The sequence below is a fragment of the Macaca nemestrina genome, chromosome 2, assembly GCF_043159975.1.
Source record: "Macaca nemestrina isolate mMacNem1 chromosome 2, mMacNem.hap1, whole genome shotgun sequence".
NCBI classification, from domain to species: domain Eukaryota; kingdom Metazoa; phylum Chordata; class Mammalia; order Primates; family Cercopithecidae; genus Macaca; species Macaca nemestrina.
The window spans coordinates 63,195,043-63,222,883 of NC_092126.1; the positions used below are offsets into that span (position 1 = coordinate 63,195,043).

The following is a 27,841-nucleotide window of genomic DNA, read 5'->3' on the forward strand; positions in this document are numbered from 1 at the left end:
ACTGGGGCATATTAGGGGGAGGGATAGCATTAGGAGATACACCTAATGTAAATGACGAGTTAATGGGTGCAGCACACCAACATGGCACATGTATACATATGTAAGAAACCTGCATGTTGTACACATGTATACACATGTATACACCTAGAACTTAAAGTATAATAAAAAAGATGAATAAAGTCCACGATGCCATCAAAACCTGTTGCAGACCAAGTTACCAACATGATTGTGTTCTAGTAAGAATGAGTTTTTAATCCAAGAACTGATTTGATGAGCAGAAAAGTTAAATACAATCTTAAATTTACACTAACATAGAATATGACAAGTATTAAAAATGCTGGCCCCCAGGTACAGTGGCTCATGTCTGTAATCCCAGCACTTTGGGAGGCCAAGGTGGGCAGATCTCGAGTCCAGAACTTTGAGACCAACCTGGGCAATATGGCAAAACCTCATTTCTGCAAAAAACAATGTTTTTAATTAGCCAAGAATGGGGGTGTGTGCCTTGTCTCAGCTACATCAGAGGCAGAGGCGGGAGGATCAATTGAGCCTGGGTGGTCGAAACTGCAGTGAGTCATGACCAGACAACTGCACTCCAGCCTGGGCAACAAAGTGAAACCCAGTCTCAAAAATTTCTTTTAAAAAGCCACTGTTCCCGAACAGTTATCCAAAAGCAATAGCTTTATTTGGAGTGAATGGTGATAAACATTTAGGGCTCTTAAACTATTTAAAACACAGGTATATTTGATCAAAAGATCTTTAAGCAATGCCTTATCACTTTAAGACTTTGTTGCTTGATTTTAAAACCTTTCTATCATCCTATTCACCCATTCAAAAGCTTCAAGCCATATCAAAATAAAGGTATACGTACTTTCAGGATTTTGCTATATATATAAAGAACTGTAAAGCCAATTAACTGCAGTATATAATAATGGTAAAAGACAATATTGGTACAAGAATGTTTAAATGTCACAGCAACATTATGTCAACATTCATAAAGCCAATAAAAATGAGATAGTGTATTTTTCAAATTAGTTACTAGATTTTCCCAAAGATTTGAATATTTCAGGTATTTCTAACTTTGACATATTGCTAACCAAAAGCAACAAATATAAACTTTGTTTATATTAGTTGCAGCACTAATAAAGCTTAGTTTGCTATTTATTCATGCTGCCACCCTATTTTTCATTTAGCAGTGTACAGAATGAGCCCATTTAAACAATTCAGATTGACATTTTCAATGAGAAACTATTTTCCACATGAATTCCGTCAACAAATAGAAAATGTGACACAGTATATTCTTTACCTCATGCAGATTGTTAGATAAACTTTGGTAAACAGATAGAGAGGCTTCAGAAAACCATATTAAAGTGATTTCATTTAAAAAGGTTATTATGTGTTGGTTGAAAAAGAGTATTGACATCAGTATCACTGAAATTAATGTAACTACAACAATGTTTAAAATTTTAAAAAATTCAATTTCCTTTTCATCCTTATCAGACCAGGAACATGGCATCCTTTTTGGAGAAATTTTCATTTTGGGAATGAGAACGTTCTTAATTTGTCCAATTTCTGTTCTGCTCCATTCTTCTTTCAATATTTGGCTTACTCGAGGATAAATCTCGACAGGTTGAACCTCAGGAAGTGGTCTTTGTTTCAAGATCTCTACACGCTGGCGTACATCATCAACTTTTTCAAGAAATTTAAGTGCAGACTCTTCTTGTAAAGATGTTGTCAGTGTCATTAATTCAAGCTGCTGCTCTCTTATTTCCTTCATTCTTTCAATTTGTGGAGTATATTCTTGATTAATTAGATTGCCAACATCACAGAGAGCTGTTAGGAAACTTTTTTTTTTCTGTTCTAATGTATCATTAAGCTCCTTAAAATACTGGAGAACGACTTCCTTATCGCCTTGGACCATCTTCTCAGAATGAGATTTTTGTTCTTCCAGCTTTTCAATAAGATGGGTAAGATCTGTCCAGTGTGTGTCAGTCAACTGTTCAAGCAGTTTTTGAGGAGTGTCCTTTTCTTTGAAATAGGCACTTTGAAGGTCATCTATAGGATGACCATGATGTTGACCTATGGTAAGGCAATGACCACAAACTAATTTTTTGTCTAGTAGACAGTAAACATTTAATGGTTGCCTGTAATGTTCAGGGCAGGTGACAATATCTGGATGGTCTTCTTGCTGGTATTTTTCAATAATAGCCCTTAATGCAAAATTAACAGGTAAAGATTCAATACCAGTTGGAGCAATTTCAATAATACTTCTGCAATTAGGGCACTTGAGTGGAATTCGTAAAGGTCTCCATATGTAAAAGTTACCAGATGCCTGAAGAATGTTTTCCAAACAATTTCTACAAAATGTATGAGAGCATGGCAGTACACGAGGATCTTCAAAAATACTGTAACATATGGGACAAGTTAACTCTTCCTCAAAATTGTGCATTTCCTGTCAAGAGAAAAGCTTATTTTAAGTTTACATAGAGACACCTGTACATATTATTTAACATTCTAGGCATTAACCTCCAAATTGTTACTATACTGCTTGTCTTTTAAAAGAGAACAAGGTATTTTTAAAATGAAGCTTTCTGAGTAATTCAATTCCTAGTATATATGGTGAATAACTGATCACAATTAAGAGTTTATTCCTTAGGGACCAAAAGCATCCCAAACAAAGCGATTATCATTAATTTGTAGTAAAATGCTTCAAATTAAAGTTATTTAAATTTGTTGCTATGCGATATGGTCTGCCTGTGTCCCCACCCAAATCTCATCTTGAATTGTAGCTCCCATAATTCCCACATGTTGTGGGAGGGACTCAGTGGTAGATAACTTGAGTCATCGGGGCAGTTCCCCCATACTGTTCTTGTGGTATCAGAGATCTGATGGTTTTTTAAGAGGAAACCCCTTTCCCTTGGCTCATTCTCTTTTCTTGTCTGCTGCCATGTGAGATGTGCCTTTCACCTTCTGCCATGATTGTGAGGTCTCCCCAGACACATGGAACTGTGAGTCCATTAAACCTCTTTTTCCTTATAAATTACCCAGTCTCGGATATGTCTTTATCGGCAGCATGAAAACAGACTAATATACTATCTAATAAAGACAAAAATTCAAAGTGTTCTGTTAAAGTCTACTTAGTGATTACAACTGTTTTGTGCAACTTTTTTTTTCTTTTTTTTTTTTGTGAGACTGAGTCTCGCTCTGTCACCCAGGCTGGAGTGCAGTGACATGATCTTGGCTCACTGCAAGTTCTGCCTCCCAGGTTCATGACATTCTCCTGCCTCAGCCTCCCGAGCAGCTGGGACCACAGGCGTCCGCCACCACGCCCAGCTAATTTTTTGTATTTGTAGTAGAGACAGGGTTTCACCGTGTTAGCCAGGATGGTCTCGATCTCCTGACCTCGTGATCCGCCAGCCTCGGCCTCCCAAAGTGCTGGGATTACAGGCATGAGCCACCGCACCCGGCCTATTTTGGGCAACATTTTAACATTTAAGATGATAAAATCAAAACCAAGCACGTATAATGAGTAGACAAGACTATTTCTATTATAACAAGTTAGGCTTAGCAAAAGTATATTCTTTAATACAAAAGAAGGAAACATGTCCCAGTTGGCTCAACAATGGTTTCTAAAGCAAGTTATCAAATTTCTCCATAGTAACTGTTACTACCATAAATTTTTTAGCTTCTTGAATTAAAATACAAGTATGCTTAAACCCCAGGATCAGCACAGTATAAATTTCTAAGGCAATAATTTTAACTTGGAGATTTAGAAGGCAGAAAAATTTTGAATTAATCCTTATAATAAAAATCAGTTTGAAAGACTATGGTAACTGAATTACTGCCTTAATTTTTAAGTGAAAAACTAGAGCACTAAATGGTAAAGAACAAAAAGGAGACCATTAGTCATCTTTCCTTCATGAAAAAGTCTCTCAATCAGTATTTCTGAGACAGAAAAAGAAATGCAGCAATAGTTCAGAGACCATCTCTGACACAAGTAACTTGACCTCTTGGCAAGCTATTACTGATATTTCCAGTAACAGAAGTCTGACCATTTTGCACCCTATCACCTCCTACTGTTTTCCTTTATATCTACCCTCAACGCAAGCCACAATTCTGAAGACTAGCTTACCCCTTGATAGAGAAAAATCAAGTTACACCACTGTTGAAAGTACCTTAGGCAAAACTTAAAAACCCAAGTGCCATGGCTAGGCACGGTGGCTCATGCCTGTAATCCCAGCACTTTGGCAGGCCAAGGCGGATGGATCACCTGAGGTCAGGAGTTTGAGACCAGCCTGACCAACGTGAAGAAACTCCATCTCTACTAAAAATACAAAATTAGCCCGGTGTGGTGGCAAATGCCTGTAATCCCAGCTACTCGGGAGGCTGAGGCAGGAGAATTGCTTGAACCTGGGAGGCGGAGGTTGCTGTGAGCCAAGATTACACCATTGCACTCGCCTGAGCAACAAGAGCAAAACTCCGTCTCAAAAAAAAAAAAAAAAAAGACACCCCAGTGCCATTCACATAAAATATAACGGTTACCAAATCACATGCCATAAAACTAACTTTTAAGATTAAAAATCTGTGAAAATAGCATCTAAAAGTAACTGCATTTCTAATAAAATGCAAACTTGGCTCCTTATCTTTACTATCTGTCAAACTCTTACTCTTTCTTCAGGGCTCAACTTGGGATGCCTTTCCCCAGATTAGGTCCCCTGTTATTCTCATTAAACACTGCACTTTTACTTCATAGCACTTTAACAAGTTTTTATTTAAAAGAATTTTGTAACTTTTCTGTATACATTAGAATGTAGGCCTCCTAGAAGGGCAGGAATTGTGTCTAAACTATGGTTATATTCCTGCAATTTAGGCACAACTTTTAACACAGCAGGCATTTACTTGTTATTGGTTCAATGAACAAATGCCTTTTCAGACACCTGTGATAATACAGATTTTTGTTTCGGGACTTTGTTTTGTTTTCTTTTTGCTTTTTTTTTTTTTTTTTTTTTTTTTTTGCTTTTTTTTTTTAATAGCAAAATCTCTGCTTAGGAAAAGGTGTAAAAGGAAAATCTATCAGAAAATACTCCATTCAGACTGACAGACCCTGAATGAGCCAAAGTGTGTCAGAGACTAAGCTTGAACGATGAAGCATTCCAACAAACTAAAGTAATTGAGCAACAGTAAAGATGACATTCACTGCAGATGAATTCAAGTGAGTGCATGTTGGCAAGACTTTACAACTTTACACCTACAGAAATCTCTGAACTCATACAGAAACCACCCAAGAAAAACAAATGTGTTTTTCAGAGTATTTCAGTGATGTCAGAATTCACATTGAAGGAATAAACAGAATAACACTTTGTAGGAAATAAAATTTGAGCAGTGGACATACATTTAATCTAGATTTAATATTATTGGAGCTATTCAATTGTTTAAGTAGCAAAACTAGTCCTAAAACAGAATCTAACTTTTCTCCCCAAACCCCTATTCTATGCTTGCAAAAAGCTAGGGAACAACTCTGATAATGCATTTAGGGGCCCAAAAGCTCAACTTTCTTTAAAATGAAAATATTCACGACATTGTAAAGCAAATCCTAAGCTTATATAAAATGGAAGCAGGCCAAAACAGGTGGATCACTTGAGGCCAGGAGTTCAAGACCAGCCTGGCCAACATGGTGAAACCCTGTATCTGCTAAAAACACAAAAATTAGCCAGGCATGGTGGCGCACATCTGTAATCCCTATAATCCCAGCTACTCTGGAAGCTGAGGCATGAGATGGCGCCACTGCACTCCAGCCTGGGCAACAGAGCAAGACTCTGTCTCAAAAAAAAAAAAAGGAGGCAAAAATCATGGTTGGTCTCAAAGTTACTGCTATCATATGTAAAATTTTTAATAATACTTTTTAGACAAAAATTTGTAGATAACTTACAGATCACAGAAGTCAAAATCTATTCTCGGACTACCCTTTTCTCACTGGTTTATTTATTAAAAACTAATTTTAGGCAACAAATTGAAGAGAAACTAGAACTGAAAAATAACTGTGTAAGGTCAGGAACTTTCTGACTCTGGTTGCTGCCTGAGAAGTACACTAACTATATAGGTGGGCCAGGTGCAGTGGTTCACGCCTGTAATTCCAGCACTTTGGGAGGCAGAGGTGGCAAGATCACTCGAAGCCAGGAGTTCAAGACCAACCTGGGCAACACCGTGAGACCCTATCTCTACAAAAAATTAAACATTAGTCAGGCACAGTTATACATGCCTATAGTCCCAGCTACTCGGGAAACTGAGGCAGGAGGATCACTTGAGCCCAAGAAGTTGAGGCTGCAGTGAGCCACGACTGCCACTGCACTCCAGCCTAGGCAACAGAGCAAGACCCTTTTTTTTTCTTTTAAAAAAGAAAGGTGGCTACCATGCTTACAGGCTAGTTCTTTCAGAAACCAGTATGAAATTTTATGCAGCAGAAATTTCCCACAACCAGTCTAGACTTCTGGAAGGAAGAAAAAGAACAAAAATTAATCTAGGATGAACACCTTGGATTTAGCTATGCTGTATGTAGGTTTCCAAACAGTAAAAACATCAGTAACACTGGAAACAATAAGACAATGGAGTAATGCCTTTGATATTCTCAGAAAAAAAAAAAAATAGCTTCCAAAATGGAAAATAAAATTCTATACATAGAAAAAAAAACAATAAATTTTTATATAAAGACAGTTTGACAACGTAAGATCTCAAAAATGAACAACCTTCTGCCAACTCTTTCTAAAGACGCTACTGCAGGGAGAAAAGAAAAGCAAGAATGTTCACCAGCATAATGGTGAAATAAATTCCAGGACAACTGTGAAAGCCTAGAGAAGAGTCACTCTAGAAGAGGAAGGCAGATCCAGAAGACAGATCTCTTTTTTGTTTTTTGAAATGGAGTCTCGCTCTGTCGCCCAGGCTGGAGTGCAGTGACGCAATCTCCGCTCACTGCAAGCTCCGCCTCCTGGGTTCATGCCATTCTCCTGCCTCAGCTTCCCAAGTAGCTGGGACTACAGGCACCCGCCACCACGCCTGGCTAATTTTTCTGTATTTTTAGTAGACATGGGGTTTCACCATGATAGCCAGGATGGTCTTGATCTCCTGACCTCAGGATCTGCCTGCCTCGACCTCCCAAAGTGCTGGGATTACAGGCGTGCAGAAGACAGATGTTTAAGTAAATAAATGGAACTGATAGAAATGCTTCATGTATCTGAAACATACTGAGAGGTAACTAAATTTAGGGAAAAAAATGATAGAATCACGAAAAGAGGAAAGATTAATATTATAGTATATGGCTCAGCTGTCACTGTAACAGTCATAATATTGTAAATATCAAATACTGATTTTACCAAAGAGTAACAAAATTATATTGAGGGGGAAAATACAGTAAGGAAACAGTTTAAGAACTAAATCTTAATTTTTCCTTATAAGAAAGTCAATACATACTTAAAAAATAAAGAAACCACAAAAAAATAAGTATCTAGAAATTTAGAAGAAAATACCAAAAGAAATGTTAAAAAAGATAAAAGTGACTGCTTCTAGAGGGTAAGAATCTGTTTTTCATTATAAATTATGGTTTCACTTTTAACTATTAAGCAATTAAAAATATAATACAATTTTAAAGAAAGAAAGAGAATCCTACAAGTATCCACATAGAAAAGAAGGATGAAAAAAGGAAAACAAAACCAAAGGTCTCAGAATTCTCCTCTGAAAGACTGGAATTTCTAAAATTGGAATGCCCACAGTAATTACCTCCCACACGAGCTGTCCTATAATGTGGCTTTGCTTCTACTCCCTGCACATGAAGAGTTGAAATCTATTCTCCCCCTATTAGAGTATGTGTGGGCCATGTGACTGCTCTGACCAAGAAGATACAGTATAAGTGATGTGGTGAGTTCTAGGTATAGCCCTTAACTAGCTTGGCAGGTTGCTGCCTCTGAGCCACAAACTGCTATGTAAGAAGTCCAGGCTACTTTGCTGAAGAGACAGGCCAAACAGAAGGGCAAGGAATTGCCAGACACATGAGTGAAAAAGACATCTTGAACATCTGGCCAGCCAAGCTTTCAGATATTTGTTACACAGCAGGAAATAACCAGAACATCACCAGCAACAAGGAATGCTAGAACACAATGTAGCAATGTCCACAAGGTCTAGAAGGAAAGGGATATGAGCTGAGAATTCTGTACACAGTCAACACATAATTTATTCATGTGAAACAACAGAAATACTCTTCAGTAAAATCTACAGAGCTAAAAAAAACTACATGGGCAGAGTTGACACCATACACTTTCCTTACCAAACCAAAAGGAATATAAAATAATTCAACTTAAAAAAAGAGGGAAAAAAAACAAGGAAAAGTGGAAAAAAAAGAATAAAGATAAGCCTGGTGTGATGGCTCACACCTGTAATCCCAGCACTTTGGAAGGCCAAGGTGGGAGGATCACTTGAGCCCAGCAGTTTGAGACCAGCCCTGGCAACACACCGAAACCCCATCTCTATAAAAAATAAAAAACTTAGCTAAGCATGGTGTCGCATGCCTGTTAGTCCCAGCTACTCAGGAGGCTGAGGAGGGAGGATTGCTCGAGCCTGGGAGGTCCAGGCTGCAGTGAGCCATGAGCCATGGTCATTCCACTGCATTCCAGCCTAGACTACAGAGCCACACCTTGTCTCAAAAGACAAAATAATAATAAAGATAAATGGAAGATGATAATGAACTAGAAAACTTAAATTGCTAGAACTGGCTGGGCACTGTGGCTGACACCTATAATCCCAGCACTTTGGGAGGCCGAGGCAGGCAGATCACCTGAAGTCAGGAGTTCGAGACCAGCCTGGCCAACATGGCAAAACCCCCTCTCTACTAAAAATACAAAAATTAGCTGGGCAGGGTGGCAGGTGCCTATAATCCCAGCTACTCAGGAGGCTGAGGCAGGAGAATCGCTTGAACCCGGGAGGCAGAGGTTGCAGTGAGTCGAGATCATGCCATTGCAATCCAGTCTGAGTGACAGAGCAAGACTATGTCTCAAAAAAATAAAAAATAAAAATGCTAGAACTGATAAACCCAAGAGATGGCTCTTTTTGAGACTGAGACTTGCTCTGTCACCAGGGCTGGAATGCAGTGGTGAGACCATGGCTCACTGCAGCCTCAACATCCCAGGCTCAAACAATCTTCCCAGCTCAGCCTCCCAAGTAGCTGATAGGCACATGTCAACACACGTGCCTAATGTTTTTATGCTTTGTAGAGATAGGGTCTCACTATGTTGCCCAGGCTGGTCTCAAATTCCTGGCCTCAAGAGATCCTCCCCCCTCAGCCTCCCAATGGGCTGGGATTATAGCTGTGAGTCACCATGACCAGTCTAAGAGTTAGTTATTTAAGTAAATAAACAAGCCATTAGCTATCTGTGATAGGCAGCCTCTAAAATGGCCCCCAATGACCTGCACTTCCTGGATACTCTTGAAATCTCTCACTTGAGTGTGGACTAGGCCCTACTCAACTGTTCCAGAATACAAATATGAAAAGTTTGCTAAATGTTTTGAAGACAGTATAACATGATTCCAAAACTTGAGACAATACAAACTAAAAATGGACTAATTTCAAAAATGGACACTTATGTAAAATTCTAAATATAATGTTAGCAAAAACAAATACAGGAGTACATTTTAAAAAACACTGCACCATGACTAAATAAGGTTCTTCCCAGAAATATAAAGTTAATTCAATAACAAAAAATCTATTAATATAATTCACTCAATTAGTTCAATGGAAAAAAAGTTTACATTCACATTATATGTGAAAAAAGCATATATAATATTAAAACCAATAAGCAGTCCTCAAAGACAGAAAGTGGAATGGTAGTTGCCAGGGCTTGAGAGCAGGGAAGACGTAGAGTTATCATTTATTTAATGCAAGGGTCCCCAACCCTCCCTACCCACCCTGCACCCCCGCCATGGCGGCCGGCAAGCCCGCCTGAGCAAAGCCTCCTGCCAGATCAGTGGCAGCATTAGATTCTCATAAGAGTGTGAACCCTACCGTGAACTGCGCACGCGAGGGAACTAGGTTGTAGCTCATTGTGAGAATCTAATGCCTGATGATGTGCGGTAGAACAGTTTTATCCCAAAACCATGTACCACCCACCCGCACCTGTCCATGGAAAAATTGTCTTCCTCGAGACTGGTCCCTGGTACCAAAAATGTTGAGGACTGCTGGTTTAATGGGTACACAGTTTCAGTTTGGGAAGATGAAAAAGTTACGGAGATAGTTGGTGGTGATAATTACAAAACAATCTGAATGTATTTAATACCACCAAACTGTATACTTAAAAATATTAAAATGGTAAATTTTATGTTTAGTATATTTTACACAATTAAAAAAAATGTTCAAGTGTCTTGCCTATTATCCAGTCTTTCTTTTGCTAAATGAATTTGAATCAATTTATACTACTGTATGTTTTTAAAAAGCAAAAAAGTAAAATAATCCATGTAAAATGTATTTTCCTCTAGTGAGTACTAAGCTCATGTAGAAACCAGTACCTCAAGATTTCCTGCTTCTCTTTTAAAAGTCACCAAGAAATATAAATATAAAAAAATGAATCTTCTCAGAAAGAAATCTGAGGCTAAATCACTCTACTGACAAATTATTTCACTAACGTCTTGTGTTTAAGTGTCAAAACAAATACATTTCTGAATTTCCACACTTTTTATTAAGTCTTTCTCCAGAGGACCAATTCACTAGGGAACCTCCCTGATGTCTAACTGGCATATTAGGTAATAGATAGTATAACAGATGATAAAATAGCACCAAAAATATCATTACCCATTCTCTTGTGTAAACCAGTTTTTAAGCTTTAATTCACTAATGCTTTCCTGCCTTTCAACTCTAAACATGAACAGTTGTAAAACATTCATTACATTTCACAGCCTCTGAAACGAAAATATTTTTACTACATTATAGAATTCGATGACTTGCCCCATGACTTCTAGTGAGTCAGCTTTAAGTATAGAAAAATTCAAGTGGTGCCACCACCCAAATTGGGGCTCACATCTTTGTGGCCCTAACTGATAAAGAATACATTTCATGCAATCGAAGACTTACTTAAGAAATAACTACAACTTCATCATTTATATACATATATAAGAATTTTTTTTTTAACACTGTTGCGGAAAGTTTGAGAAACAAGATTTTTAAAAATAATTCTGCCACATATAAATATACAAAAATAATGAGAGATCACCTTAACTTTTTCAAATTAAAAAAAAAATCCTATGGTCAGCTGATTTTAACTCTCTTTGTCCATCTGTACTATTTTATTTCATTTTGATATCAACCTGTTTTCCTAAACTAAAAAATAAAAAAACTAAAAACAAAACAAAAAAAGACTATTAATTCAATTTAACCAGGAACTGACTTGAGAAGTTAAGGCTTTAATTACTTTTGTTATACTTTTCAAAGTAAAAATATATCTGGTGGGAAATATTCATCAACGTGTTTGGTGAAAGGCAATGTCAAAACTAACATTACCTAAAATCAAAATTTCACCTTGCCAGATTAAATAGCTACTTACTCATTTAAAAAGACCAATATATGAATGCATAGTGAAGAAGTATCCAGGTAACTTAATTTGCAGTTTTGTGTAGTTCTGCAGATCTGTATGTCTAAAATAACAGCTTTGCATGTGTTTTGAGATGTACACATTCTTGTAAAATTTCTAGAAGGATGTACGAAAGAGTTGAGTGACTACCTTTAAGGTACAGATCGGAAAAGGAAGCTGTTTATTTTTCACTTTATGCTCCGCTCCTTCGGTAAGATGGTTGGAATTTGATACACCATCAACATAATGTTTTTTCAAAAGACTTCTAAATTTCACTTTATAGTTTAAATGATACACTCTGTAAAAACTCAGGTAAAATGTTTTTCATATTTACTTAATCTCCCAGAACTTACCTACTTTGTTGATCTCCTGGTTTGGGGACTGAATACACTCTCTCCAACTCCTCCAGAATCTTTTATTCTTATTCTAAAATTAAAATAATGTTATCCTTAATGCTTTCAATTTATTGTCTCATGTCATAAAAATGGTTGTTAGTTCACTGTCTTTGATGTTTATCTTCACTATGCTTTACTGTGTTTTCCGAAAAGTCACAAACACCAACACAGTTGCTGGAGCTGCAGTAGAGGTATCGCTTGTTCCTTGAAAATCCGAACTCTGACCAAACAGATGGTCACAAAGGACCTCTTTACAACGTCAAGTAGCTTATGAGCTCTCGACAATATGACCCACCAATGGCGATGGCAGAAAAAACATTCACGGTCATTTAGAGTGCTTAAAATTAACTGCAAGACAAAAGCATCCATGGGAGTAAAATACTTTGCCAGCTCAAAATTGTAACTGATTTAGTATAGTTTGCTCATCTCTCTGTTCTGCCATTTCAATGCTGTGGTACCTGAGTCAGTATTATCAAATACCTCTCAAAAGTGAGGCTTCACATCTGTAAAATGGGTAACTGCACCTATCCCACCTAAGTCCTACGAGCACCTCCCACAAAGGGGCTCAAAATGGCAGTACTCTTCCCCTCCCCCTCTGAAAGCTCCACTCTCCCAGGCCTCCCTCCTAAAGCGCCTCCGCCTCCGCAACCGCCCGACCCCAAGCCCCGCGGGGCTGACCGACTCGGCCTGGCCCAGCTCACCCTGGCCACCACAGAGCGCCTCCTCCCTCACAGGAACGCAGCTCCACAGTGGAGAGACGGGAGAATGGTTCCCCAAACTCCAGTGTGGGACAAGTGGGAATGAATGCAGGTCCCAAGCCACTCCCTCCATCGTCACGCCCCCAGGACTCCCCAGCAAACACACTGGAACACCAGCCTGTGCTACAGGAAAAGAAAAAGGACTCAGAGCCACCTTCTCGGATCCGTAAAGGTCCTTAGACTCACCGCGGGGAGGAGGCGGAGTAGGCGACTCCACAGCGCCGAAACAGAGAGCCACCGGCTCCTGGCTGATGCTGAGAGTCGCCCCGAGTCCCCGCCCTCCTCCGCCCCGAAGGGCTTCAGGTGCCCAGGCCGGGCGGGGCCGCCCGGAGCCTCGCGGCGCAGGCGCAGTCTGCAGGCAGCTTTCAACTGCGCGGCATCGACCAATGGGAACTATTGCTGGGCTCGTTCGAAAGTAAACGGCGGACGGCGCGGCCCGAGGCAGGTGGCGGCTGTCAGATCGAGGCTGGCGCCTAGCTTTCCACGCCTGCGTGCTAGGCGCAGGCCGCCTCTCGGACGTTTGGCCTCGAAGGAGCGGCTCTCTAGCCTGTGGGGAGCTTCGGCCAGTGGGCTTCGTGAGCTGGGGTCCCGCCTGGGGCATCTGGATGGCACCGGTAGTCTGGGGGAGAGGCGGGGTCTGGCGCGGGAGGAGGCGAATCGCCGGCGGCCGACGGCTTCTCGGGAACTGTCTTTTACTTGGAGCCATCCAGGGCAGGGCCTGCTGCTATGCTGTGGAATGCAGTGTCTTCCATCGTTGCCTCACAGACCCGCTGCTCCGGGAAGTCGCCACGCATCCTCAGGGCACACCCACACCTGTCGCCAGCGCCCTCCGCCGCTCAGCTGTTTGCTTTTGTTTACGCGTTCCGGAGACCTGACCCACCGGAGCACTGGGCTGAGCACAGGAGAAGGGGTTTTGGAACACTCTTTGTACCCAACTCCGAGAGCGAGTGCGAAACCCGGGACTGGGTTGGGTGCATCTCTCCCTAGCCTTCGTCGTCTTCTCCCGTTTTTCCACTTTACTAAAGTATTGCCTAGAGATGAGGGCTGTCCAACTCAGCACTTCCAACTTCAAGTTCCTACTTCACCTCTAACTCCCTAGAGTTAGAAAACAACTTACAGCTCAGAGGTCCCTTTCCCTTTTTTCTTGAGAAACTTAATTCAGCTTTATCTCAAGACATCTCCGCTTCCCTCTCCTGTCGACCTTAAATAGGTTCAGGAAATATGATTAAGGATAAGAGTTTATTCCAGCGTAAGGCTTGAGGGTAGCCACCCAGGAGACACCAGCTCCAAATGGGGTCAGCATTCCAAAGTGAAGAAGTTAAGGTTTCACCTAGGTGGCCAGAGACAAATTTTAGCAGGATTTCATTTTCCGTAAGAGACCAGTACATACTTACAGCTATTTGGTAGGTTACAGATTGCTACATTCCAAGAAAGAGTACTTCGTTACTCCGTGAGGACGGGTAGTGATCTCAGGGGGTTGTATCTCTGGTATGGTTTGCTCCTCCGATTTTAATTATTTACAGAAACAAAAGGCAGACGGTGCAGATGCCTGCTGCTTGGCTCAGGCTGTAGCCACATTCCTCTCAAGGCTCAGAATAAAGTTCCAACAGCTTTAAGTTTGAATTACTTAACTTCTGATAACTAAAGTCATTTTGTTTACTAATGTGCTAAATAAAGATATGGGCTCTAGACCGGGTGCAGTGGCTCACGCCCGTAATCCCAGCACTTTCGGGAGGCCAAGACAGGTGGATCACCTGAGGTCAGGAGTTCAAGACCAGACTGGCCAACATAGTGAAACCCCGTCTCTACTAAAAATACAAAAACTTAGCCGGGCGTGGTGGCAGGCACCTGTAATCCCAGCTAGTCTGGAGGCTGGGGCAGGAGAATCGCTTGAACCTGGGAGGCAGAGGTTGCAGTGAGCCAAGATGGCACCTCTGCATTCCAGGAAAAAAAAAAAAAAATCTATGGGCTCTATATACTGTATATTTATATTGCAGTACATTCAGGTGCTAGGCTTTTATTCAGTAAATTACAGAAAATATTAAAGATACAAAGCAGAAAGTAAGGCAATATTAATGAGGCCTTAGTCAATCTCAGATAGCTTCACCAATTCAGCTCCTAAAAAGGTTGCTTATGAAGTGTGAATTGTAGTGATAGCTACTGTTTCATGGTGGTAAATATTCGTTTTGACTTGATGTACATTTTCTGTTTAAACATTGGAGTCATCCTGATAGACATCTTTATAATTTCCTGTCACAACAACATGTGGGACAGGCGTGGTGGCCCATGTGTGTAATTCCAACGCTTTGGGAGGCCAAAGTGGAAGAATTGCTTGAGCCCGGGAATTTGAGAGCAGTCTGGGCCACAGAGTGAGAACCCATCTCTACCGAAAATAAAATAATTAGCCGGAGTGGTGGCTCACACCTGTAGTCCCAGCTACTTGGGAGACTGAGGCAGGAGGATTGCTTGAGCCTGGGAAATCAGGGCCGCAGTGAGTTATGATCACACCACTGCACTCCAGCCTGGGCAGAAGAGTGAGACCCTGTCTCAAAACAAAAAACCCAACATATTGTGAATTATCTTTCCATAGCAGTAAATGTAGTATATTAAATTGTTGTCTTTATAAAAAGCGTAATTGTTTCTGGAATTGAATTAATATGGATGAAAATGTTTTTGAGCTATAATTTTTTTCACCTGTTTTCCCCTGTGTGCTTTCTTACCTCAAAACAGTTAATGTATGTAGCAAGAAAACAGAAGAACCTCACACTAGACTTACTGGCTGTTGTTTCCCAAAAAGCCTGAGCCCATGTAGAAAAACAATATTTTAAGGAAGAGGCCGAATGCTTCAGAGAAGTAGAAAGAATTATGTTTGCCCCAAAATAGAGATGACTCGGGTCCTGGTGGGGGAAAACTATGACGCCAAAAGGGAAGGGTTATATTGGTGCCTCCAGGGAGTCTGCTTCAGAGGGCTGTGGGTTCCCAACCCTGCCAAAGATTCAAGATTTCTGTAGCCCAGCATGAATTTGGGGATTGAGGAGGCTAGGATGGTGTGGAGAACCACAGGAGCCTACAAAAACAATGGTGGCCTAAGTGGTGGCAGTCAGCCTGACATAATTGGTTTTGTGGACCGTGATTAACATACTCTACAAAAGATAATGTTTTCCTGGGAAGGTGGGATGGGAGAACTAATACTCAAATGCAGGAGTACATGCTTCAAATCCATAAGCCTAAAACTCAGGTGATAAGTTTCTCAGCCACCCAAAAAAATGGTGGGGAAGAGGACAGTTGAGCTGCTTGGGAAGGGTCTCTTTTATTTTTTATTTTTGGAGATGGAGTCATGCTCTGTCGCCCAGGCTGGAGTGTAGTGGCACAATCTCGGCTCACTACAACTTCCGCCTCCCAGGTTCAAGTGATTCTCCTGCCTCAGCCTCCCGAGTAGCTGGAGTTACATGCACGTACCACTGTGTCCAACTAATATTTGTATTTTTAGTAGAGACGGGGTTTCACCATGTTGGCCAGACTGGTCTTGAACTCCTGACCTCAAGTGATCCACCCACCTTGGCCTCCCAAAGTGCTGGGATTACAGGCTTGAGCCACCGCACCCGGCCTGACTTCCAGTAATCTTTTGATAGAATACTGGAAAGAGATAAAAGATGATAAACATTTGCAGTTATTACCAGGTGTAGAAGAGGAGGCAATATAACATTAATTTTATGACAACTAGGCCGAGCGTGGTGGCTCACGCCTGTAATCCCAGCACTTTGGAAGATGGAGGCCGGCAGATCAGTTGAGTTCAGGAGTTTTGAGACCAGCCATGGACAGACAACATGGCAAGACTCCATCTCTACAAAGAATTTTTTTTTGTTGTTAATTATGACAACCTTCTGGTGCTCAGGTCAGACTTTTTGCTTCTAGGCATCTTCTATCTAAGTTGCTAAAACAGGAGGCATCAGTAACAGAGAAGTACTCTATAGACAAGCTAAAACACTTGATTGGGGTGTTAATAGCTACAGAGTTTAAATACTCCACTCTTGTCTCCCATCACATTAGTCTCAGCAGAATTCTAATAAAGAGAACATGTGATTTTCCAAAGTTAGAAAGCTCAAGTGTTTCATTTCTAGGACTTCACAGAAAATGCACAGCTTTCATCTGGAGCCTGGAGTGCAAAGAAAACAAAAAAACACAGCAGCAGCTGGCACCATAATTATAGTGGCAATGAATCTGTGATAATGAGCTGGGAGAATCTACCTAATAGTTCATAGAAGGTCATTTTATCTGGAAAAACAGCACACAGCTATATGATGCAGCGGAGTTTATAGACTCAGAGACCTGGAGTTTGGGGGGATTTTGGAGGCAATCTAGAAAAACCTCATTTTTAGAGGAGAGAAACCTAACAACCATGTTGGCGTTGCTTTCAGCTGAGTTTGAGCTCGTTTGTATATTACTACCTAAAAATACATAAATTACTACACAATTTTTAAAACTAGAACATACACAGAATTTATTTTCACACAGCCCTTTTCAGCTGTGTCTCTGAATGCACCTTGGAAGACTCCAAAGATGTGTCTGTCCTGGAGCAGTTTACCTTGTAACCACTTTTCCTTTTCTTTATTATCATTGAGTCTTTTTTATTTCAAATGCCACTAACTTTTTTGCCACCACCTTTTTTGAGTACTCAATTTTATGGGTGGCTGTAACCTTAAGTAAATTTGGGGATCTCTTTATGTAGGCACTTAATATCCAGTTTTCTAGACTATTTTGTAATGGTTATGCATGCATCTATTTTTTAAAAATGATCCAAACATTTTGAATTTCAAGAATTTTTTCTGATAAATGATTCCTAGAATTTTTATTTTGATACAGCCTTGTGTGATTCTCTAGTCCGTTTCAAACCAATATCTGTTAGTTGCCTTCTAAAATACACAGTATTACAGAGACAAAGAACACAGCTCCTATATTCAAGTTGCTTATCTAAGCGAGCTAACATACAGATCTAGTTAAATGACAATATCAGATAAACTGCAGATTAAGGTGTACCTCCAATTGGCACAAGCAACCCAGGCCTTATGCCACTGAGTTTCCCAGATTTCTGGTGACTGATGACCAGAAGTTGGGGCTATACCTGGATGATCTTCACCCATTCTGAGATCAATAGAGGGATTTCCGGAAGAGATACAAATCACACTGGCTGCCCACCTCACAATTAGGCCCCCATTCATCATGTCTGTGCTATATCACCTTTTCAGGTGATAGTCTCTGTCTCTTGTAATTCAGAATGGTTGAATTTGGGGCAGCAACACAAGTCTGGGATTGGGTAATATCTTCCTAATGCTGGTTGGCATTATAGCTGAAAAGTCAAGAAACATATATCTTTTAAGTTTTTGAGACTTGAGAGAATAAAACACCCCTGTAATTTAAATCCTCTACTGAGACACTGCCCTGTTGTCTTTTAAAGGAGAAACATGAGGACTTTTCTAGTTATAAAAACCCCCTTATAGTATATACATGTCACTCTGTATATTCAGAATGGCAATTCCCAAACATGTGTGTGCTAAGGACTTGAAATAGCTCATGTGGATGATTACTTATACTGGTAATCCTTGAACAACACAGGTTTGAACTGCAAGGGCCCACTTAGGGGTAGATTTTTTAAAATAAATATATTAGAAAATATCGCGGAGATTTGGACAATTTGAAAAAACTCACAGATGAACCATGTAGCCTAGAAATATCAAAAAAAGGTGTGTCATGATTGCATAAAATATAGGTAGATGCTAGTTTATCATTTACTACCATAAAATATACACAAACCTTTTCTAAAAAGTTAAAATTTACCAAAACTTACACACACAGACTGTACATAGCACCATTCAAAGTTGAGAGAAGTGTAAACAAACATAAAGATGCAACATTAAATCATAACTGCATAAAATGAGCAATAGCACATACCGTACTACTGTAATAATTTCATAGTCCCTTCTGTTGCTATTGCAGTGAGCTCATGTTGTATCTGCTTAAAACACTGTGTGACCTTAATCATCTCCCCATGAGCAGTTCCTCTCCCTAGTAAATCGCTTATTGTGATCAAAAGTGATCTCTCACAGTTCTCATGTATTTTTCATTGTGTTTACTGCAATACTGTAAACCTTGAATAACACCATAGAGTGTCACTAATAATGCTGGAAGTGCTCCCAAGAAGGAGAGAAAAGTCATGACGTTACAAGAAAAAGTTGAATTGCTTGACATGTACCATGGAGTGAAGTCTGCAGCTGGGATTGCCCACCATTTCGAGTTAAATAAGTCCAGCATAAAGGCCACTATAAAAAAAAAAGAGAGAGAACGGACGCGGTGGCTCATGCCTGTAATCCCAGCACTTTGGGAGGCTGAGGCAGGCAGATCATGAGGTCAAGAGATCGAGACTATCCTGGCCAACATGGTGAAACTCCGTGTCTACTAAAAATACAAAAATTAGCTGGGCCTGTGGCACGCACCTGTGTAATCCAAGCTACTCAGGAGGCTAAGGTAGGATAATCACTTAAACTCAGGAGGCAGAGCTTGCAAGTGAGCCAAGATCATGCCACTGCACTCCAGCCTGATGACAGAGTGAGACTTCGTCACAAAAGAAAAAAAAAAGGAAATTTATGAAGGTGTCACTATAGCTATGCAAGCAGGCACAAAAACCTTGCACTTTTTGTAAAATACTTCATCTCATATTGAAAATGCAGCTTTTGTATAGGTATAGGATTGCTATAAGAAAGACATGCCTATAGACTCTAATATGATTCAAGAAGAAGCACAGTCACAATATGACAACTTAAAGCAAAAGGAAGGTAAAAGATCTAAAGCTGGAAAACGTAACACCAGCAATGGATGGTTTGATGATTTTTTTTTTATTATACTTTAAGTTCTAGGATACATGTGCACAATATGCAGGTTTCTTACATATGTATACATGTGCCATGTTAGTGTGCTGCACCCATTAACTCATCATTTACATTAGGTATATCTCCTAATGCTATCCCTCCCTCCTCCCCCATTCCCACAATAGGACCCAGTGTGTGATGTTTCCCTTCCTGTGTCCAAGTGATCTCATTGTTCAATTCCCACCTATGAGAACATGCGGTATTTGGTTTTCTGTTCTTGCGATTGTTTGCTGAGAATGATGGTTTCCAGCTGCATCCATGTCTCTACAAAGGACACGAGCTCATCCTTTTTTATGGCTGTATAGTATTCCATGGTGTATATGTGCCACATTTTCTTAATCCAGTCTATCACTGATGGACATTTGGGTTGATTCCAAGTCTTTGCTATTGTGAATAGTGCTGCAATAAACATACGTGTGCATGTGTCTTTATAGCAGCATGACTTATAATCCTTTGGGTATATACCCAGTAATGGGATGGCTGGGTCAAATGGTATTTCTAGTTCTAGATCCTTGAGGAATCGCCACACTGTTTTTCACAATGGTTGAACTAGTTTACAGACCCACCAACAGTGTAAAAGTGTTCCTATTTCTCTACATTCTCTCCAGCACCTGTTGTTTCCTGATTTTTTAATGATCACCATTCTAACTGGTGTGAGATGATATCTCATTGTGGTTTTGATTTGCATTTCTCTGATGGTAAGTGATGATGAGCATTTTTTCATGTGTCTGTTGGCTGTATGAATGTCTTCTTTTGAGAAGTGTCTGTTCATATCCTTTGCCCACTTTTTGATGGAGTTGTTTGTTTTTTTTCTTGTAAATTTGATTGAGTTCTTTATAGGTTCTGGATATTAGCCCTTTGTCAGATGAGTAGATTGCAAAAATTTTCTCCCATTCTGTAGGTTGCCTGTTCACTCTGATGGTAGTTTCTTTTGCTGTGCAGAAGCTCTTTAGTTTAATTAGATCCCATTTGTCAATTTTGGCTTTTGTTGCCGTTGCTTTTGGTGTTTTAGACATGAAGTCCTTGCCCATGCCTATATCCTGAATGGTATTACCTAGGTTTTCTTCTAGAGTTTTTATGGTTTTAGGTCTAACATTTAAGTGTCTGATCCATCTCGAATTAATTTTCATATAAGGAGTAAGGAAAGGATCCAGTTTCAGCTTTCTACTTATGACTAGCCAATTTTCCCAGCACCATTTATTAAATAGGAAATCCTTTCCCCATTTCTTGTTTTTGTCAGGTTTGTCAAAGATCAGATGGCTGTAGATGTTTGGTATTATTTCTGAGGGCTCTGTTCTGTTCCATTGGTCTATATCTCTGTTTTGGTACCAGTACCATGCTGTTTTGGTTACTGTAGCCTTGTAGTATAGTTTGAAGTCAGGGAGCGTGATGCCTCTAGCTTTGTTCTTTTGGCTTAGGATTGTCTTGGCAATGCGGGCTCTTTTTTGGTTCCATATGAACTTTAAAGCAGTTTTTTCCAATTCTGTGAAGAAAGTCATTGGTAGCTTGATGGGGATGGCATTGAATCTATAAATTACCTTGGGCAGTATGGCCATTTTCACGATATTGATTCTTCCTATCCATGACCATTGATTCTTCCTATCCATATTCTTCCATTTGTTTGTGTCCTCTTTTATTTCACTGAGCAGTGGTTTGTACTTCTCCTTGAAGAGGTCCTTTATATCCCTTGTAAGTTGGATTCCTAGGTATTTTATTCTCTTTGAAGTTATTGTGAATGGAAGTTCATTCCTGATTCGGTTCTCTGTTTGTCTGTTACTGGTGTATAAGAATGCTTGTGATTTTTGCACATTGATTTTGTTTCCTGAGACTTTGCTGAAGTTGCTTATCAGCTTAAGGAGATTTTGGGCTGAGATGATGGGGTTTTCTAAATATACAATCATGTCATCTGCAAACAGGGACAATTTGACTTCTTTTCCTAACTGAATACCCTTGATTTCTTTCTCTTGCCTGATTTCCCTAGCCAGAACTTCCAACACTATGTTGAATAGGAGTGGTGAGAGAGGGCATCCCTGTCTTGTGCCAGTTTTCAAAGGGAATGCTTCCAGTTTTTGCCCATTCAGTAAGATATTGGCTGTGGGTTTGTCATAAATAGCTCTTATTATTTTGAGATACGTTTCATCAATACCGAATTTATTGAGAGTTTTTAGCATGAAGCGCTGTTGAATTTTGTCAAAGGCCTTTTCTGCATCTATTGAGATAATCATGTGGTTTTTGTCTTTGGTTCTGTTTATATGCTGGATTACGTTTATTGATTTGCGTATGTTGAACCAGCTTTGCATCCCAGGGATGAAGCCCACTTGATCATGGTGGATAAGCTTTTTGATGTGCTGCTGGATTCGGTTAGCCAGTATTTTATTGAGGATTTTTACATTGATATTCATCAGGGATATTGGTCTAAAATTCTCTTTTTTTGTTGTATCTCTGTCAGGCTTTGGTATCAGGATGATGTTGGCCTCGTAAAATGAGTTAGGGAGGATTTCCTCTTTTTCTATTGATTGGAATAGTTTCAGAAGGAATGGTACCAACTCCTCCTTGTACCTCTGGTAGAATTCGGCTGTGAATCCGTCTGGTCCTGGACTTTTTTTGGTTGGTAGGCTATTAATTATTGCCTCAATTTCAGAGCCTGCTATTGGTCTATTCAGGGATTCAACTTCTTCCTGGTTTAGTCTTGGGAGAGTGTAAGCGTCCAGGAAATTTTCCATTTCTTCTAGATTTTCTAGTTTATTTGCATAGAGGTGTTTATAGTATTCTCTGATGGTAGTTTGTATTTCTGTGGGGTTGGTGGTGATATCCCCTTTATCATTTTTTATTGCGTCAATTTGATTCTTCTCTCTTTTCTTCTTTATTAGTCTTGCGAGTGGTCTATTAATTTTGTTGATCTTTTCAAAAAAACAGCTCCTGGATTCATTGATTTTTTGGAGGGTTTTTTGTGTCTCTATCTCCTTCACTTCTGCTCTGATCTTAGTTATTTCCTGCCTTCTTCTAGCTTTTGAATGTGTTTGCTCTTGCTTCTCTAGTTCTTGTAATTGTGATGTTAGAGTGTCAATTTTAGATCTTTCCAGCTTTCTCTTGTGGGCATTTAGTGCTATAAATTTCCTTCTACACACTGCTTTAAATGTGTCTCAGAGATTCTGGTATGTTGTATCTTTGTTCTCATTGGTTTCAAAGAACATCTTTATTTCTGCCTTCATTTCGTTATGTACCCAGTAGTCATTCAGGAGCAGGTTGTTCAGTTTCCATGTAGTTGAGCGGTTTTGATTGAGTTTCTTAGTCCTGAGTTCTAATTTGATTGCACTGTGGTCTGAGAGACAGTTTGTTATAATTTCTGTTCTTGTACATTTGCTGAGGAGTGCTTTACTTCCAACGATATGGTCAATTTTGGAATAAGTGCGATGTGGTGCTGAGAAGTATGTATATTCTGTTGATTTGGGGTGGAGAGTTCTGTAGATGTCTATTAGGTCCGATTGGTGCAGAGTTGAGTTCAATTCCTGGATATCGTTGTTAACTTTCTGTCTCGTTGATCTGTCTAATGTTGACAGTGGAGTGTTAAAGTCTCCCATTATTATTGTATGGGAGTCTAAGTCTCTTTGTAAGTCTCTAAGGACTTGCTTCATGAATCTGGGTGCTCCTGTATTGGGTGCATATATATTTAGGATAGTTAGCTCTTCCTGTTGAATTGATCCCTTTACCATTATGTAATGGCCTTCTTTGTCTCTTTTGATCTTTGATGGTTTAAAGTCTGTTTTATCAGAGACTAGGATTGCAACCCCTGCTTTTTTTTGTTTTCCATTTGCTTGGTAGATCTTCCTCCATCCCTTTATTTTGAGTCTATGTGTGTCTCTGCATGTGAGATGGGTTTCCTGGATACAGCAAACTGATGGGTCTTGACACTTTATCCAATTTGCCAGTCTGTGTCTTTTAATTGGACCATTTAGTTCATTTACATTTAAGGTTAATATTGTTATGTGTGAACTTGATCCTGTCATTATGATATTGGCTGGTTATTTTGCTCACTAGTTGATGCAGTTTCCACTGGACTTTACATTTTGACATGTTTTTGCAATGACTGGTACCTGTTGTTCCTTTCCATGTTTAGTGCCTCCTCCAGGATCTCTTGTAGGGCAGGCCTGGTGGTGACAAAATCTCTAAGCATTTGCTTGTCTGTAAAGGATTTTATTTCTCCTTCACTTATGAAACTTAGTTTGGCTGGATATGAAATTCTGGGTTTAAAATTCTTTTCTTTAAGAATGTTGAATATTGGCCCCTACTCTCTTCTGGCTTGGAGAGTTTCTGCCGAGAGATCTGCTGTTAGTCTGATGGGCTTCCCTTTGTGTGTAACCCGACCTTTCTCTCTGGCTGCCCTTAACATTTTTTCCTTCATTTCAACTTTGGTGAATCTGACAATTATGTGTCTTGGAATTGCTCTTCTTGAGGAGTATCTTTGTGGCGCTCTCTGTATTTCCTGAATTTGAATGTTGGCCTGCCTTACTAGGTTGAGGAAGTTCTCCTGGGTGATATCCTGCAGCATGTTTTCCAACTTGGTTCCATTTTCCCCGTCACTTTCAGGCACACCAATCAGACGTAGATTTGGTCTTTTCACATAATCCCATATTTCTTGGAGGTTTCGTTTATTTCTTTTTACTTTTTTTTTCTCTACACTTCTCTTCTCGGTTCATTTCATTCATTTGATCTTCAATCGCTGATACTCTTTCTTCCAGTTGATCGAGTCAGTTACTGAAGCTTGTGCATTTGTCATGTAGTTCTTGTGTTATGATTTTCATCTCTATCAGTTCTTTTAAGGACTTCTCTACATTGGTTATTCTAATTAGCCATTTGTCAAATCTTTTTTCAAGGTTTTTAGTTTCTTTGTGCTGGTTATGTAGTTCCTCCTTTAGGTCTGAGAAGTTTGATCGACTGAAACCTTCTTCTCTCGACTCGTCAAAGTCATTCTCCATCCAGCTTTGTTCCATTGCTGGCGATGAGCTGCGTTCCTTTGGAGGGGGAGAAGGGGGAGATGTGCTCTGATTTTTTGAATTTCCAGCTTTTCTGCCCTGCTTTTTCCCCATCTTTGTGGTTTTATCTGCCTTTGGTCTTTGATGATGGTGACGTACTGATGGGGTTTTGGTGTGGGTGTCCTTTCTGTTTGTTAGTTTTCCTTCTAACAGTCAGGACCCTCAGGTGTAGGTCTGTTGGAGTTTGCTTGAGGTCCACTCCAGACCCTGTTTGCCTGGGTATCAGCAGCGGAGGCTGCAGAAGATAGAATATTGCTGAACAGCGAGTGTTGCTATCTGATTCTTGCTCTGGAAGCTTCGTCTCAGGGGTGTACCCTGCCGTGTGAGGTGTGAGGTGTCGGTCTGCACCTCAGTTGAAAATGCAGAAATCACCCATCTGCTGTGTTGCTCACACTGGGAGCTGGAGGCTGGAGCTGTTCCTATTTGGCCATCTTGGGTGTGCCCGGTTTGATGATTTTGAAAGAGATTTGGCTTTTAAAATGTCAGGATAACAGGAGAAGCAGCTTCTGCTGACCAAGAGGCAGCAGATGAGTTCCCAGATGCCATTAAGAAAATCATTAAAGCTGGGCACCATGGGTCTCACCTGTGATCCCAGCACTTTGGGAAGCTGAGGCAGGAGAATAACTTGAGTCCAGGAATTTGAGACCAACCTGGGCAACATGATGAGACTCTGTCTCAAAAATACGAAAAAAAAAAAAAAAAAAGTCATTGAGGGGAAAGGATATCTGCCTGGTCAGGTTTTTAATACAGATGAAAGTGCCCTATTATGGGAAAAAAAAAAAAGGCCGCAAAGGACATGTATTAGTATGGAAGATAAGTGAGCACCAGGATTTAAGGCAAGAAGGTATAGGCTAACTCTAGTGTTTTATGCAAATGCTATCAGGACTGCCATTATCTAGAAAGCCACTAATCCCCAAGCCTTGAAGAGAAAAGATAAACACCAGCTGCCAGTCTTGGTGCACAAAAGGCCTGGACATGGAGAACCCTTTTTCTGGATTGGCTCCATTGATGCTTTGTCCCTAAAGTCAAGAAGTATCCTGCCAGTAATGGACTGACTGCTTTTAAAGTTCTTTTGATATTGGACATTGCCCCTGGCCACCCAGAGCCCCACAAGCTCAACACTGAAGGTGTGAAAGTGGTCTACTTGCCCCCAGACACAACGTCTCTAAATCAGCCTCTAGGTCAGAGAGTCATAAGGACCATTAAGGCTCATTACATACACATGGTACCCTATGGAAAGGAAGAGAACCCCAATAGAGAAAACACATGAAAGTCTAGAAGGATTACACCACTGAAGATGGCATCATTGTTATAGAAAAAGCTGTGACAGTTATCAAGTCCCAAACAATAAATTCCTGCAGTTTTCTTCAGCAGGAATTTATTGTTTTGGGCTTGCTAACTTATATGTAACTTGTTCTGTCATAAATCTAGTTATTATTTATTTTGACAGAACCAATAGAGGAAATCATAAAAGAGATTGTGAATATGGCAAAAAAGGTGGAGGGTGAAGGGTTTTAAGATACCTTGGAGAAATTCAAGAACTAATAGATGCCACACTAGAGGAATTAACAGAAGACAGCTTAATGAAGATGGGCACCTCTGAACAGTGCCAAGTGATGAAGAAAAAGACATAAAAGAAGCAGTGCCAGAAAACAAACTGACATTAGACAACCTGGCAGAAAAGTTTCAATGATTCAAGATTGCTTTTGACTTCTCTTACAGCAAGGACTCTGCTATGATAAGGGCACTGAAACTCAGGCAAAAAGCAGAAGAAGAATTGGTGCTGTACAGAAACAATTTTAGATAAATAGAAAAGTAACAAAAGCCAGACAGAAATTATGATATATTTCCATAAAGTCACACCAAGTGTGCCTGCCTTTCCTGACTTCTCTTCCATCTCCTCCATCTCTGTCAGCCCAAGACAGCAAGACCTACCCCCATTCTCTTCCTTCTCCTCCTCAGCCTACTCAGTGTGAAGATGGCAAGGATGAAGACTTGTGTGATGATCCACCTTCACTTAATGAATAATAAATATATTCTTCAAGATATTAGAAATGTTTCCTCTAGCTTACACTATTGTAAGAATGTAGTATATAATACATGTAAGGTACAAAATATGTGTTAATACAGGTGTCCCCAATTTGAGGAACAGGGCCATAGACCAGGAGGTGAGCAGAAGCTGAGCTAGCAAAGCTTTATCTGTATTTACAGTTGCTCCTTATTGCTTACATTACCACCTGAGCTCCACCTCCTGTCAGATCAGTGGCAGCATTAGATTCTCATAGGAGTGCAAACCCTATTGTTATGGGATCTTTGGGGTGTCGATTTTCTAGCCAGAAACCTCTGTGGCCATAGTGCCTTTGCCCAAGTTCTTGTCCTGCATCCAGGAAGAATGAGATATGCAGACAAGCGACAGGTGAACAAGATGAAGATGAGCTTTATTGAGTGTTACAGTAGCTCAGAGGAGCCCCGCAGTGGGTAGCTCCTCTCTGTAGGCAGGCCATCTGTCAAGTGGTCAGTTCTCAGCAGAGGGAGGCCCTGGAGAGGGGGGCACATCCCTGCCAGCAGGTCATCTCTGCAGCTGTCAGCAGGAGGGTTGGTCCTCTCTGCAACTGGTTGTCCCATCATCTTCAGCTATCAACAGAGAGGGTAGCTTCTCTCTACAGCTGGTTATCCCATCATCTCTCTGCCCTCTTCATCCTCTGGCCATCCTCTGCCCACACTAGCCAAGCCCAGGGCTTTTATGGACTTCAGAGGGGAGGAAGTGTGTACTGATTGATCAATGGGCAGCCATGGGCAGGCCTGGAAGAGGCACCACGAGTCCCCTACTCCAGTCTGCAGAACTGGCAGCCTCACCCCCAGCCTTCAGGCCCTCCCTGGCCTGAAGGTGGGGTCTTACTGGGGACCTGCCCCCTACAGCCCAGGAATCTGACTTCCTCCTGCTGCCATTTATGGCCCCAGGGCTTGGCCCCAATCCCACTCCAAGATTAGAGATGGCACTAGGAGAGGAGAGAGTCCAGGCAGTGGGAGCAGACACCCCCCAGCCAGCAGGGATGGAGAGGTGAGGGGCCCTTCCCAGGCCCCTGAGGATGCAGACTACAGAGATATCCAGGTCCTTCACCTGGGAGGACA

The 27,841-nt window shown here is 40.6% G+C and overlaps 2 protein-coding genes across 2 annotated transcripts in view; both read right to left on the reverse strand.

The window, feature by feature from the left end:
- The window catches only part of LOC105488529 (intraflagellar transport 80), a 186,634-nt gene extending 174,607 nt beyond the window's left edge, over positions 1-12,027 (reverse strand). Inside the window, exon 1 of the mRNA XM_071091184.1 lies at positions 11,954-12,027. The gene's annotated coding sequence lies outside the window, so the exon portion shown is untranslated. The remainder of the gene's footprint in view (positions 1-11,953) is intronic.
- LOC105488532 (tripartite motif containing 59) lies at positions 661-13,004 on the reverse strand. Its single transcript, XM_011752717.2, has 3 exons — positions 12,940-13,004; positions 11,954-12,026; positions 661-2,449 (listed from the first exon to the last, which is right to left on the reverse strand). Exon 3 carries the CDS (start codon positions 2,444-2,446, stop codon positions 1,235-1,237), a length of 1,212 nt encoding a protein of 403 aa, XP_011751019.1. The 5' UTR covers positions 2,447-2,449; positions 11,954-12,026; positions 12,940-13,004; the 3' UTR covers positions 661-1,234.
- Between the last annotated feature and the right edge of the window lie 14,837 nt (positions 13,005-27,841).